The following is a 14,102-nucleotide window of genomic DNA, read 5'->3' on the forward strand; positions in this document are numbered from 1 at the left end:
AAAACTCAAACACAGTTGGAAAATTTTACTTTTTCTTGCTATTTTGAGTGCATCGTTTTTTAACATCTGGTAGATGCTTCTTTAAATCGAACCTAACCTTTGTATGGTGCAGGAATAATAGCCCAAGGTAGTGCAACTAGTGAATGCCTTTTTTCCATGAATTTCTTCCATGAATATAAGAACAATCTAAAAAATCTGTGTAGAGGGAAGAGAGTAACATATGTTAAAGATTAAGAACAATGACTAGGTGGTATTGATGCCTTTGTGTTTTAAGACACAATACACTGATACTGTGTGACTTACCAGTGCTCAGGTTACTGATAAATTCTGCCCAAATATGTTTGTGTTCAATATGCAGAGCTGAGTCTTGGGAAAATGCGTTGTGTTACAGGCAAATCTCAAGTGCTTAATAGGATCATAAGTAAAAGTTATGAGGATGAGTGGGAGGGTTTCAAGTATCTACTCAGCTTCAGAGATCTAGGAAGCCGATGACCATTGCTGACAAAAACCTGCTTTGAAGACTACCAGACAGGACAAGAGTCTGTGTAATCTGAGAGCTGAGTTGTCTTTGGTGAAGTGTTAAAAATGCCAGCTTTCCTGCCTTTCTTCCTTCCTTTCCTTCCACTTAAAGCTTTGACAAGTTAGCAGTGTTCCTGTAAAATGCCAGGATTCAATCACATCAGGTTCATTCAATACAGTAAGGCCATCAAATGTTCACCTATTAAACATTTTTGGAGTTTTGTATCATAGTGGATGTTTTTTAAAAAAGATTGTTTTGTGTTTTGTTTTCCACTTTAGAATAAAATTGGTAACAAACCCCCAAATTTTACTTGTTTCTTAGAGGCACCAGTTTTTTTTATAATGATTCTGTATGCAAGGGGGGCTCTTCTCCACAAATCCATGTATCAAACTGTCTTATAAGAACTCATCACGTTGTCAATCTCTGTTAAGCTCATGCAGTCTTCTCAGTCCTAGTAATCCTTATGGGAAATGGGCTATAAGCTTATTGTCTTTGGTATCTACTCTTTCTTTTCTTTCAAGAACTATAATCATACATTGTTTCCTAGTTTGTTTCTTTGTTTGTTTTGTTTTATATTCTCTGATTTTTCTTGAATCCCTGTTAGTTCCTTATATCATATATATTCCTTTTATCTACTTAGAAAAAATTTAAGTGAGAGAGAACTGAGATATTGTTACCTTACCATTGAATGTTGTCACTTAGAATTCTCTTTCTTCTCATTAAAGCCACTGAATATATTCTTAGTCACACTTAGTAACCATCCATTATTCTGGTAACCTAGAGTGGCATGGTGGCAAAGCAAAAACAGAGTTTAACATGAAAGATTGAAGTAGTTACACAGTAAGAATATGCCATGCCAGCATGCTGGAGAGAAAAAATTTGATGATGCTCTTGAAGGTAGAAAACAGTGAGCTGGACCAAGGCTGCCCAGCACAGTTGCATGCCACAGACACCCACAGCAGAGAGCCCATCTGGCTCACGTAAAGAGGTCATGAAATAGCTAACTCTCCGCAAGGATAATAAAAGGTAGGTTTTTTGAAAAGTAATATCTGAAGATAAACTTTCATGTCCTTATGACTGCATCTATCACTGGTAGACAATAATCTTTTATTGTTTCTTAGCATCTGGTAGATGCTTCTTTAACTCAAACCTAACCTTTGTATGGTGCAGGAATAATAGCCCAAGGTAGTGCAACTAGTGAATGCCTTTTTTCCATGAATTTCTTCCATGAATATAAGAACAATCTAAAAGGGTACTGTGTAGAGGGAAGATAGTAACATATGTTAAAGATTAAGAAGAACAATGACTAGGTGGTATTTATGCCTTTGTGTTTTAAGACACAATACGCTGATACTGTGTGACTTACCAGCGCTCAGGTTACTGATAAATTCTGCCCAAATATGTTTGTGTTCAATATGCAGAGCTGAGTCTTGGGAAAATGCTTTTATTTATAATAATTGTTTATTTTGTTATTTTCAGAACCCAATTTTGTGTCATCTTATGACATTGGGAATTTCACCTACTTCTTCTTCCGAGAGAATGCAGTGGAACATGACTGCGGAAAAACAGTCTTCTCTCGTGCTGCTCGAGTGTGTAAAAATGATATTGGTGGCAAGTTTGTGCTTGAGGATACCTGGACTACCTTCATGAAAGCTCGGCTGAACTGCTCTCGTCCTGGAGAAATTCCATTTTACTATAATGAACTGCAGAGCACTTTCTTCCTGCCAGAATTGGACTTGATCTATGGGATTTTTACCACTAATGTGTAAGTAAATTCCATGATATACTTTTTTTGCTGCTTATAAAGAAAAAACTAAAGCTTCTGGGCTGTTCTCTGTTCTGTATTTGCCAAGTGAACACAATAATTTCAAACTACTGTTAGCCTAGTCTTATGAACTCAGCACCAAATGCTGGAATTGCTGAAGGTGTATATGAAAGAAGGTACAATTCTTAATATTTCATTACCTCAAGGAGGCGGTTGTGTTTTAAGACTATTATGTCATCCTTTTCATATATCTTAAGGCTATTCTGTCATCTTTTTTGTATGTTTTAAGGCTATTTCATTCATTCTTACAAACACTTCTTTTTAAACATTATTTTCTGAGCCTAAATACATTATGTATTTATGAAATAAATATTTTATAATTATAATTCCACATTATCATACAACTGACGTGGTGTAAGTTTATCATGTCAGTGTGTTCACTTGACCCAAACAAATACAGGAGATTCTCCTAAATTTTAAAAATTAGTCTTAACATACTCTTATTTGAGCTTGAGAATCAAACCAAGAGTTTAATCTAATTTCAACTGAACCTATTATACCAACAGGGCAAAATTTAAAATGGTATTGTGTAGTCTTAAAACTAAATATTGTGAATGTACATAAAAGCTTTCTAGACTCTCAGCTCTGATAGTCAGAGTAGTTTGACTTTTAGGAAAAAAAAAAAGAGAACTTTGTCTCAGAAATATGCATTGTTACTTAAAACGTGATAAATAAAGTTTGTTCGTTGCTAAGTGAGAGTGGCCCTTGAGTTGAGGCTGCACAGCTCAATGTTCAGACTGTGGGAACAAGGTTTTAGGTATTGGTTTCAGATTCTTATACCCACCTGCGTCTTCTTACTGCATAGGTCATTTCTGCCTAGAATTTTAAAATTTTAAAATTGGGTGTTTATCAGTGCCCCTTTCTAAACACTTGTATACCTACCTACTGCCTATAAAAGTACGCTACCCAGTTAGCAACAGTCACAAATGAATGCCAACAAATTATGATCCTTTAGTTGATTGGACAGTGAGGGTGAATTTGGTCCTTAGTTCATTTCTCATACTTTTGGTACAGTCTGATAATAGCACATCAAAGATGTCCTACAGACTTTCATACCCTTTCATTACCCTTTGTATGGCCTGGCTGCTATCTATTAACTATTAATTAACTATTAATCAACTAATTAATGTTGTCTATGTAACCGGAGATCTTAGAAAGCATGCAGACCAAGTTGTTTTTCCTTGATGTGCTTCTGGAATTTTCTTTTTTTTTTTTTTTTTTTTTTTCTTTTTTCCAGTAAAACATCATTTGAAAGATGGAATTTTTGTTCAGGTGTTTTACCCAGGGGTTCCACAGGGCCCAGAAACATAGCATAAGCTGAAAATTGTTGACTCTTTGTACTGACACTGGTTGCCTAGAAGAAACATTAATGAACCCTAAGAATAATTGTATCCTAAACGTGGAAACTAGAATAATGATGTCCTTGATACATGTGATTATATGTGGGAGTAAAGTCTGACCTTCCTGTACTAGACTAGCAGCACACCATAGGAAGTTCTGAGTTTCTCCCACATGAGCTAATTGGCACGGGTGACCAAAAATTTAAGTCCATTGTCAGCATGTCATGTATCTTTGTCTTGAGATATCATCTCCTTGCAGATCATATCCGTTTTGTTAATTACTTGAAGGACTGGAGCATCAAAAAAAGGGGAATATTATTTATTTTTCAGCTAATTGAGTTTGTAATGTTGTCATCCAAGTTAATGTTAATATTTCTTTTGCAGGAACAGCATAGCAGCCTCAGCAGTTTGTGTTTTCAACTTGAGTGCCATAACTCAGGCTTTTAATGGACCCTTCAAGTACCAGGAAAACTCTCGCTCTGCTTGGCTTCCATATCCCAATCCTAACCCAAATTTTCAGGTACAGATACATATGAGAAGGATGATATGTACGTTGTTGTTCTTTTCAGAATGTTGTGTGGTTCATAGCTATTAAGTCTGGTTTTCTAGTATATTACAGCATAAGTCTTTAAAATTAAAAATAAATAAATAAATAAAGAAAGCTTAAGAGTTTCCCTCCAGTTTTAGCATTCATAATTTTGCCTTTTCACAGAATAATTTGAGTTGAAAAGCAATGCACTTTGAAGAGTAGGAGGGAAAAAAGGCTGAACTTCAATCTTCTGTCATAACAGAACACAGTTATCTGTCAAGGCAACATTAATTCCTGGCTCAAGTATAATCAGATTGCTATTTTCTTTTACACTGTGTGTGTGCTATTACAATCAGGAAAGGAAACATTATTTGACAGAAAAAAAAAAAAAAAAAGGAAAAAAAGAGGAGTAGTCAATGTTGTATATATTTCCCTATAAGGAGTTTGAGTAAAATAATTTGTGAAATGGTGTCCTCCTCATTTGAACTTGTCAGCCTCAGATCTTGTAATAATCTGTAGTTGGCTGACAGTATACAACTAATTAGTTCAAGGAGAGTCAATCTGTGGAAATTTTTAACAAAAAGAAAAGAATATTTATGGTAAGCACATAGCCATTTGTTGTGACTTAGCCCTGGCAGGTAGGTAGCTAAGTACCACACAGCCACTCTCTCACTCTCTTTCTTCAATGAGACAGAGGGAGGAATGTATGATCATAAAAAGTTCATGGATTGAGAGAAGGACAAGGAGATCATTCACCAATTACCATCACAGGCTAAACAGAGTCAGAATCAGGAGAGTAATTTAATTTAATGCCAACTACTAACAGACTAGAGCCATGAGAAACTGAAAGTAAACTAAAACCACATTTCCCCATCCACCCTCTTCCACCTCCTTCTCCTGAGCAGGGCAGGGGAACAGGCAATTGGGGCTGTGGTCAACCGATAACACTTCATCTTTGCTGCTCCTCCATGGTCACTCTCTGCCTCTGCTCCATATGGCTCCCTCTCACAATGCCACCCTTCCAATGCTGCACACGGAGATCTACTCCATCTGCAGGGGACGACCTGCTCCTCTGTAGGCCTCTCCCCTAATCTTAATCTATGATTTCAGGAGTTCAGTGCTGCTTCTTTAACAACCTTCCACACCTCCTTGTTAAGGGTCATGAGATCTTTGTTGGCATAGAACAGAACCACCCACCAGCGGCTGCAGGTAGTTTTAGCTACTTCCTGAGTTATGCAAACAAAGGAAAATAAGGCACTAAATTTGCTCTGAATTTCAAGGCAGAGCCTTGTTACTTTATCTGAATTTGGTGCTATCCTCAAGTGGCAAAACACCATTTAATTAAGCCATATTGCAGAAGCAGACTATATCTGTTTATAACTTTTTGCATTTTGCAGAAATATTTGTTGACATCGTAGTGATTGTAAGTGATTGTAACTTTTGGAAGAAGAATCCTGCAGAAAGGCTTGTTTGCAAACGTCTTACCTTCTTTCTAAGTGCAACTCCAGTGCAAGTCATTCATCTCTGCCTTCAAAACCTTTACTAATGCATTAGTAATTATTGTGGGTGCATCCCATACAGAACGATACATGCAAAAGAAGCTGACTGTCTAACGGCAATGTAAAAACAGTCCGAGTCTGTACTGTACTGCCAGTGCTCATCTCTAGCTCCCAATCCAGGCGTAGAGGCGTTGAAATTCCTTGCTTGTGTAGTCTGGCTGATTTTAATATGGCTGGTACTTTCTTTATCAAATTTACAAGAAGAGCAGCAGAGGTTGTATCAGATCTCACAGAACAGTTTTGCAGGCAAGCGCTAGTTTTAAGAGCTGCTACGTGGCCTTTTACAACACAGTATTGAAGCCAATTCATGTTAACTGATCTCTAGGTATCATTAGTGATTCCAAACTTCTGTTTTTTCACAGGTGCTATCTTTTATTCAATTGAACTTTCTGTCAGATTTCTGGCTCCATAAGCACAGTGCTGACATATACCAGAAGCTAGTCTAATGCACAGAGCTAGATGTAACCATTTTTGTGACTTCACAGTACTCTAGAATACATATTGCATGGAGAGTGGATGTGTACATTGGCTGAACCACTGATTTCCTTTCCCAAAAGGAGGTCTTTTCTTTTGTAGCGTGCTTATGGTAAAACACTTGAAGTTCTGTTTGTGTAGTCTCTGAATTTGATTTATCCTCAGAGCATTCAGCTGCTCAGCATTAAGAGACAGAAGCATGTGACTGTGAAGGAAAACTAGTTCTGGGTGGTGATAGTTACATCAGACATTGTATTTCCAAGGCTGGGTTATATTAATCCAAATATATTCCAGATTGGAATACCATTGAAGTCCCAGTCCTGAAAAACACTGTTTTTCTCCAGAGCTCACTTTCTTTTTACACAGGACATCTTCCATTGTAAGACCAAGGACAGTGTACTATGAGCATTCTAGCTGGAATCTTTCTAGCTTGATATATTCAGAAACATTCTTCTTTGGCAGACTTGCTTTATTTTTTCACTGGCCTGACATGCAGGGTACTCACAAAGTAAAAAAAAAATTAATTGTTTCCTGTTGATTAACTGTCTCTGTCTTGTCTCATCATAGGTTCTCTCATTAAGGAATTACTGATTGAAGTTGTTGGTTTTTTTTTTTTTTTTTTTTTTAAGGTTGTATTTTTGGAGTGATTGCTTAATTTCAGACTGATAACATGTCAATGATGAAAAAATAACTGGTAGAATTTTGCAGACAGTTTAATTTAGTTCATGCTGCAATTCATAGTATCATTTATGACATAGTAGAATAGAGTAAAAGATATGACTAGAGTATCTCTTTCACATCGCTGTTTGATAAATGTAGTGAAGTAATGTTTTACTTCTCTGATGCAGTAATATTTAAATAAACATGGAAATGTTTACATACTCACATGGGCTGAGCATCTATCTTCTGTCCTCAGTTAGCTGAAGACCATAACAGAAAGATGTTAAAATCAATTGCTGCTTATTTTGCTTTGCTTATTTATGCTTGGACTTTCTCTCTGCGCTCAAAAATTAGTACAGTTTCCAGACATATATGATCAATTTCAATGCAAAAGTATCTTGGCAAGGGATAACATTTGTAGTTTGATTTATAGTGAGATAGTGCATGGACCATTCTTGGCTAAATGCGCAGAGTCTGAAGAAGTTTACAGAACTGTACATAAGGCTGTGACTCGGGATTTCTGTCAGACTGCCTGTGGTAGGTCATGGGATTTCATATGAAAAACTGTAGTGCCCTTAGCACTGTGTCTGTGTAAATTCTGAAAAAAAACAGTCTGAAAATTTTGATGACACCTTTTCTCTTTCCTACTCTGTGAATGTAAGTTAGAGCCAAATATTACTATAGCCCACCTGTGCTCATTCTGATGCCCTTTCGTCTTGTTTGGAATTAGGGAGTACTCTTAGTACTGCCTCAGGAAAGTGGAGCTTCTTCAGCCATTGTGCAGACACACTGATCAGCATCAGAAAATGACCTTAATGTGGAATTACAAAGTATATCTATCATACACAGTTTTAGTATTTATGTTCTTGTGCTGTAATTCAGAGAGTACAACTTTTGGCACTGTTGAGGCATATGGTAATGTTATTTTGTGTTTGCAGTGTGGCACCATGGACCAGGGTTTGTATGTGAACCTGACTGAGAGAAATCTTCAGGATGCTCAAAAATTCTTCTTAATGCATGAGGTCGTCCAACCAGTTATTCCAATTCCATACTTCATGGAAGACAACAGCCGATTTTCTCACGTGGTTGTGGATGTTGTGCAGGGCAAGGACATGCTCTTCCATATCATCTATCTTGCCACAGGTATGAACTTTGTGTTGCTGTAATAACTGCAAAATTTTGAGGTCTCTCTGAAGTTTTAATGGTCTGTGAATCAGTTTTGGACTATGTGTAGCACCTTGAACAGGTGAGTGTTTTTGTGTGTTTTTTGTTTTTGTTTGTTTGTTTGTTTTCTTTTTGGCAGCATTGACTCTGCCCTCTATATTTTATGAGCAGAAGAGTCCAGCAGTTTGCAGTATCTTTCTTTATATTATATTTTGAACTCAGATGTTGGTCTGTGTTTCCTATTCTTCTTTGAAGGCATAAAGACTACATGCTATCAAGAAAATGAATGACTGGAAATTCCACAAACATGAATTCACAAGTTTCTCTTTCATCCTTTGTATGTAGTTTAGGGTACCTTCTCACTCAAGGTTCATATGGTGCTTTAGTATCCTCTGAGGTAAAAGCAACTCAAATAGCAAATGCAATTACTGCTATTGCTATTTCTGACTCTTCTGCTGAAAAATATTTTATTATCTTTACTTTTTGTTGCATATGTAAGTCATCCATTCCCAAGCATTTCTGCACTGTTATTGTTTTTCCATTTATAGATAACTCATCTGAACTCTAGCAATGAAAGAAAAAATATCTAAATTTTATATCTAAATTTTTCTTGGTTAGAAGTATTACTTTCTAGATTCAAAAATTCATTTAAGCTTCTGAAAAACACTGAAGGTGTTAAACTGTTTTTGCAGAACAAGGATGTCCCTAAGATAGAAATATTAGATCAAAGCAACATGTTTACAGCCTTGTGACAAAAAACTTAGTTTTCACATATTTAGTAGGGGATAGCTCATCTAAGGAATGATTTGCTAGTGTGTATTATCGGTTTTGTAGTGAGTAGGCACTAAATATGGAAAATTTAAAGAAGGACTCGGTTAATCAACAGGAGAATAAAGATTGTAAGCAGCAAGTTATTTGATCTTGCAATCAATGAAGTAAGTTTCAAATTTGTCATCAGTTCAATAGAAACTGGATCATTCATTTGAATCACTTAAATCATGACTTACTGATGAAAATTGTATATCTGTAACTTATAACTTATCAAGAGCCTAAGAAAAATTTGTATTGTGGTTCAATATATGATTTAATTTTCCCCTGAAAACAGGATACCATGCTTTTCAGAGATGATTGCATCTTTATAGACTGAAGAAATTTTAGAATGATTTGATTCATTTTGATGAGACAGTATTCTTTGTCTAATTACCCTAATAGGTAAAATTTTTACATTTTACTCCATGAAACTTGGGCAGTAATATGAAAGCTTTTAATTGGTTAAAGCCTTATTTGGATTTGTCCAGTTGTAGTCAAAACAACTTGCTGGTTGGTAAAGCATAGCATTTTAAGTGAAATCATGCTTCTTCTAAATGCTGTTTGTATTGTAGCAGTCTCCTGATAGAATTACGGAAATACGTACTTCATTGGTTTGATATTTATCAGCGCATTGTAGGATATTTACGTTGTAATGGCAACGCTGAGTATGAAATAATTTGTCATAATTCTAATTGACTTCAGTTTTCAGATTTTCTCACTGTTTTCTTCTGTCTTATTCAGTAAGTGAGGATCTAAAATTTCAAGTTTCATGGTTCATTAATGCACTGTGTTCAGTAAAACTTCTTGGTTTTTTTAATGCATCTTTGCTGCTGTTAAGAAGACAGTGCTTGTATGTTCCTGGTTATGTATAATTACCCTGCAGCTTCATTCTTCTCTGTTCCACTGTTTTCAGTCAGTCATGGAAATAGGATACTCTGGTAGCTGAATCTTTAGTCTGACACTAGTACGTGCTTTGATGTAATCAGAAAGTGTATGTTGTATGAATGTCAGAAACTGTAAGATGAAGAAACATACTAACTATATAATGTTATGAAATTTTTACTGACAGAGTGAATTCTGTTTCATTTTGAATTCACCCAATGGCAGTGATTTGTGTTCCTATTCCTTCTGTGTGCCCCCTCAATTAAGCATAGGAACTAAGCTTTATTTTCCAATGAGTATTAATACTTACTTTATCTACGTGAATGTTGGGGTGAACGGTTAGACTGGTTGATCCTGTGTGTCTTTTCCAACCTTTGTGATTCTATGATACATCATCTTCCCTGCAATGAACAAGGACAGTTACAGCTAGATCAGGTTGCTCAGTATCCCCCCAGCCAGACCTTGAATGTCTCCTGGGACAGGGCATCCTCCACATCTCAGGGCAGCTGTTCCAGTGACTCACCACCCTCACTGTAAAATACGTCTTCCTTATAGCCAATCTAAATCTTCCTTATTGTAGTTTGAAACCATTTCCTCTTTTCCTATCACAGTAGACCCTGCTCAAGACCTTTTCCCCTTCTTTCTTATAACCCACCTCCCTCGCCCTGCTGCCATGCTTCTTTTTACGCAGGCCAGGATACAGTCGGCTTTCTGGTCTGCAAGGGCACACTGCTGCCTCATGTCCTGTGTACCAGCCACCAGTACTCTCAATTTCTTTTTGGCAGGGCTTAGTCCTCAGCTTGTATTGACAGTGGGGGCTGCCATGACAGAGGTGGAAGGCCTTGATTTTGGTTGGTTTTCAAGACCATGCAGCAACCCAGTTCTTTTTATAACTAGTTCTTCTTTGAACAGGAGGTTGGACTTAAGTCTCATGCTATCCCTTTCAACCTGAATTGTTCTTTTTCACATACCATGGTATCAAATTGTTTAGGCTAAATTGCACTACTTGGTGCCAAAGGGAAATTTATTCAACTCCAGGATGCTGGTGATAGGGAGTTTATACCTACTGGCATAAGGCAGGATGGATCCAACCCATACTATATGAGATGTACCCTGAATAACTTTTGTAATTATAATTCATCACAACATTCTTATAAAGTTGTCTCTTAAAATTCACAAAGCTGACTCAGTGGAAAGGTAAACATATAGATTGGTTTGAATACAAATGAACACTCTGCTGTCTTTGTTAGTCAATGCAAAAATCTCACTCTTTGAATCAGATGGGCACTAGTTAAGAGAAAATTATTTCTTCCCCCATCTCACGTTCACCTGCCTATCCACCTTGTTATCAGAATACAAATATTATAGGGGATAATAACACTGACAATATTAATACTGTAATCTAGTTTCATTAAGCCTTAAATAGGGATAATATCACAAGAGAAGAAACGGGGAGTAAGCGTACAAATGCATTAATCTGCTGTGTCAACAGTCTTCATTTCTTAAACCTCTGCCAAGTCATCATTCTTCTGGAGATTCTAATGTGCTGGGATTTAACATCTGCTGGTATCAAAAATATATTTTACTGCTTTGGAAACACATCTTAATCTTCTGCTGCACTGACTTCTATCAGAGAAATAAGGGATATATCAATTCCTGCACATTTTCTTTTACTTAGAATGAGCGTAGTGCTGCTACCTTTAGTCAGGCAAAAACCCCTGAAACATTTTTTCACACAGAGGGTGGTGATGCACTGGAACAGGTTGCCCAAGGAGGTTGTGGATGCCCCATCCCTGGAGGCATTCAAGGCCAGGCTGGATGTGGCTCCAGGCAGCCTGGTCTGGTGGTTGGCGACCCTGCACATAGCAGGGGAATTGAAACTTGATGGTCATTTGTGGTCTTTTTCAACCCAGGCCATTCTCTGATTCTGCGATTCTATGATTTTTCAGTGGTTCAGAAGGGAAAGTCAAGGATAGTGCTAAGGGAAGTTCTGAACTAAGACTCATCTCTAATACCAGACTAAAAGTAAAGCAGGTTAGTGAATGATCAGTATTCTGACAACATTTTAAGTTTAAAAAACTTTACTTCTTTCTTAATTGGGAAAAGCTTAAAGCAAAATGACATTCTATATATCACACCTTTGTGTGCTTGTCTCCTTTCTCCCTTCTTTTTCTTTCTCCCTTTTATTTTTTCCTTTCAATTTGCATATCTAGGTGTCCTGTGATTAAAACTTTGCCAAAATACATAGGTCTCCAAAGCATTTTTCAGAGAACAGGGTAACTACAATGAGAGCAAAATCTTTAGAAAGAATACTGGCGCTACTGGAAAAAAAAAAAATTCAAGGCCATATCTTAAAACCTGTGGGAAAAATGTCCATGTTTTCTCTGAACTTTGCTCAGTGGGAAGAGGATGTGCCCTCTGTATCCTGTACAGAAATCATATGTGCCCGTTGGTGGATCTTGATTATGGTAATCTATACTGATAAAGCACTGATAAAATTAGGGCGTGGCTGCCTGACAAAGACCTAATGAGACCTGAAGAAATATTTACTGTTGGCTGTGCTGCATATCTCTAAAGAATGGCCTCTTCACTGAATTAAGCCTGAATTTTTATGCCATAAAGACAGGTTTATTTTGACGTTTAAAGATAACTGTAATAGTTTAGAACAGAACTCATACAAGAAGTTTTGGAAGGTTGTATTTTTTTTCCCTCTTTAGACCTGAAATTGTACGTAGTATTGCAGAGAGTAATGATAAAAAGCAGCTCTGGTGAACCACATGCAGCAATAGTTATGAAAACGTGGAGAGATTTCACAAAGAAATTTCAAAAGGTGTTTTTTGATAATGTGAATGCATATTTCATACATTTGTTTTCAGTGGGGGAATAACAGGTAGTAAATCTACACAAATGTAACTTTTTTTTTTGTTGTAGCCCTTGTTGATGTTGTAGATTTAACAGAAATTAGTCCTTATCTCATGAAATGATTAATGACGCTCATTTTGGAAATGCTATCAAAACAATTTGTATTTCTCTGGCGTGTCTTACTAGATAACTGGTGCAAGATTTGATTCTACTGCTTACAATACTGTCTTTTTTAACCTTTGTTTTTTTGTTTTTGTTTGGTTTGGGTTTCTTTTAGCAGTGCACCACATAATCTGTCAGGGACCATCCCATTCCAAGATTCAATATGTGTGTATTTTTGCTTAAAATTTTTGCATGAAGTATTGTAATTTTCCTGGTAGACTACAGGTTCTGATCAAAGTATGCTTTCATATTTAGTGTGCACAGTTTTATAATGTACATGGTAAGTGTGAAGCTATGAATCTTAAAGTTATAAGCAAAGATATATGCTAATATACATTTCATACATGGTGAAGAGAGCAACAGAGCTTCATTTTTTTCCAATTACTGGTGTTTCTGAGTGTTTTATTTCAGGTGTGTTGAGATTGAGAAGTAATCTGCGGATAGTTTTGGTTGAAAGAAGCAATAGACATTTTCTTTTAGTTTGAGAAGCATCTTTTTAGTCTAGAAACTACAGTATAAATGCAATACTAATGATGATCAAGTAGCTGTAATTTGAGTCACAATTCAAGTGTGAAAGTGTAGTGGGCTATTTGTATATATTAATACTTTCTAGTTTGAAAACAGAGCAGCAGGAGAAATCAGAGTGCAGATGGATAATGGGGCATGTGCACTGCAGCAGGCAATAATCAGAGAGTGTTAAAACTCTTTCTCATCTGTTGTAATAAAAACCACAGTTGCTGTGTTTCTTCTGACTTTCCTAGACAAAGACATGGTGTGCTCTTACCCAGTTGTAAAGCTCCACTGTCACATTTCCAAAACCACTTCTCTGTAACTTTCTGGCCTTTTGCATGATCATTTTAAGAGGCTTGAAGCATAGACAGTTGTCAGTTTCTCTTCCATCTAGAAATGGTGCACCTTGGAAGATACAAGTCATAACAGTAACATTATGATCTTGAACACTATTTAAGAAATTGAGCAGTAAATCATCACATAAATAACCTTATTCTATGCTCCTTTTACAGTGAATGTTAATACTGATGAAGGAAAACCCTATTTGAATTAATACCTTGTTTGTGTTATTAATCTTTCCAGGAAGCATTTTACTGCAAAGCTGAAAAAATACTGCATTGTTTTGGCTTTGAGTCTGATAACGTTCAGTCTGGGATTTATGCAGATGTTCTTACCAAGAACACTTATAATGTGCTCTTCCCAGAATATTTATATTATTTTCCACGTAGAATAAAAAGAAAGAAGGATAGTGTAATGCATAGCTGTTTTACTAGGTAATTTAAACACAGAAAAATTGATTTACTGC

At 36.5% G+C, this 14,102-nt stretch overlaps 1 protein-coding gene across 18 annotated transcripts in view; it reads left to right on the forward strand.

Annotated features, from left to right (window-relative positions):
* Window positions 1-14,102, forward strand: part of SEMA5A (semaphorin 5A) — a 332,072-nt gene that overhangs the window by 203,825 nt on the left and 114,145 nt on the right. For all 18 annotated transcript variants that reach the window (XM_040695738.2, XM_046926696.1, XM_046926710.1 and 15 more), the window contains 3 exons: window positions 2,000-2,285; window positions 4,070-4,205; window positions 7,846-8,050. In XM_040695738.2, the coding sequence (XP_040551672.1) occupies window positions 2,000-2,285; window positions 4,070-4,205; window positions 7,846-8,050 (627 nt within the window). The remainder of the gene's footprint in view (window positions 1-1,999; window positions 2,286-4,069; window positions 4,206-7,845; window positions 8,051-14,102) is intronic.

The sequence above is a fragment of the Gallus gallus genome, chromosome 2 (assembly GCF_016699485.2).
Source record: "Gallus gallus isolate bGalGal1 chromosome 2, bGalGal1.mat.broiler.GRCg7b, whole genome shotgun sequence".
NCBI classification, from domain to species: domain Eukaryota; kingdom Metazoa; phylum Chordata; class Aves; order Galliformes; family Phasianidae; genus Gallus; species Gallus gallus.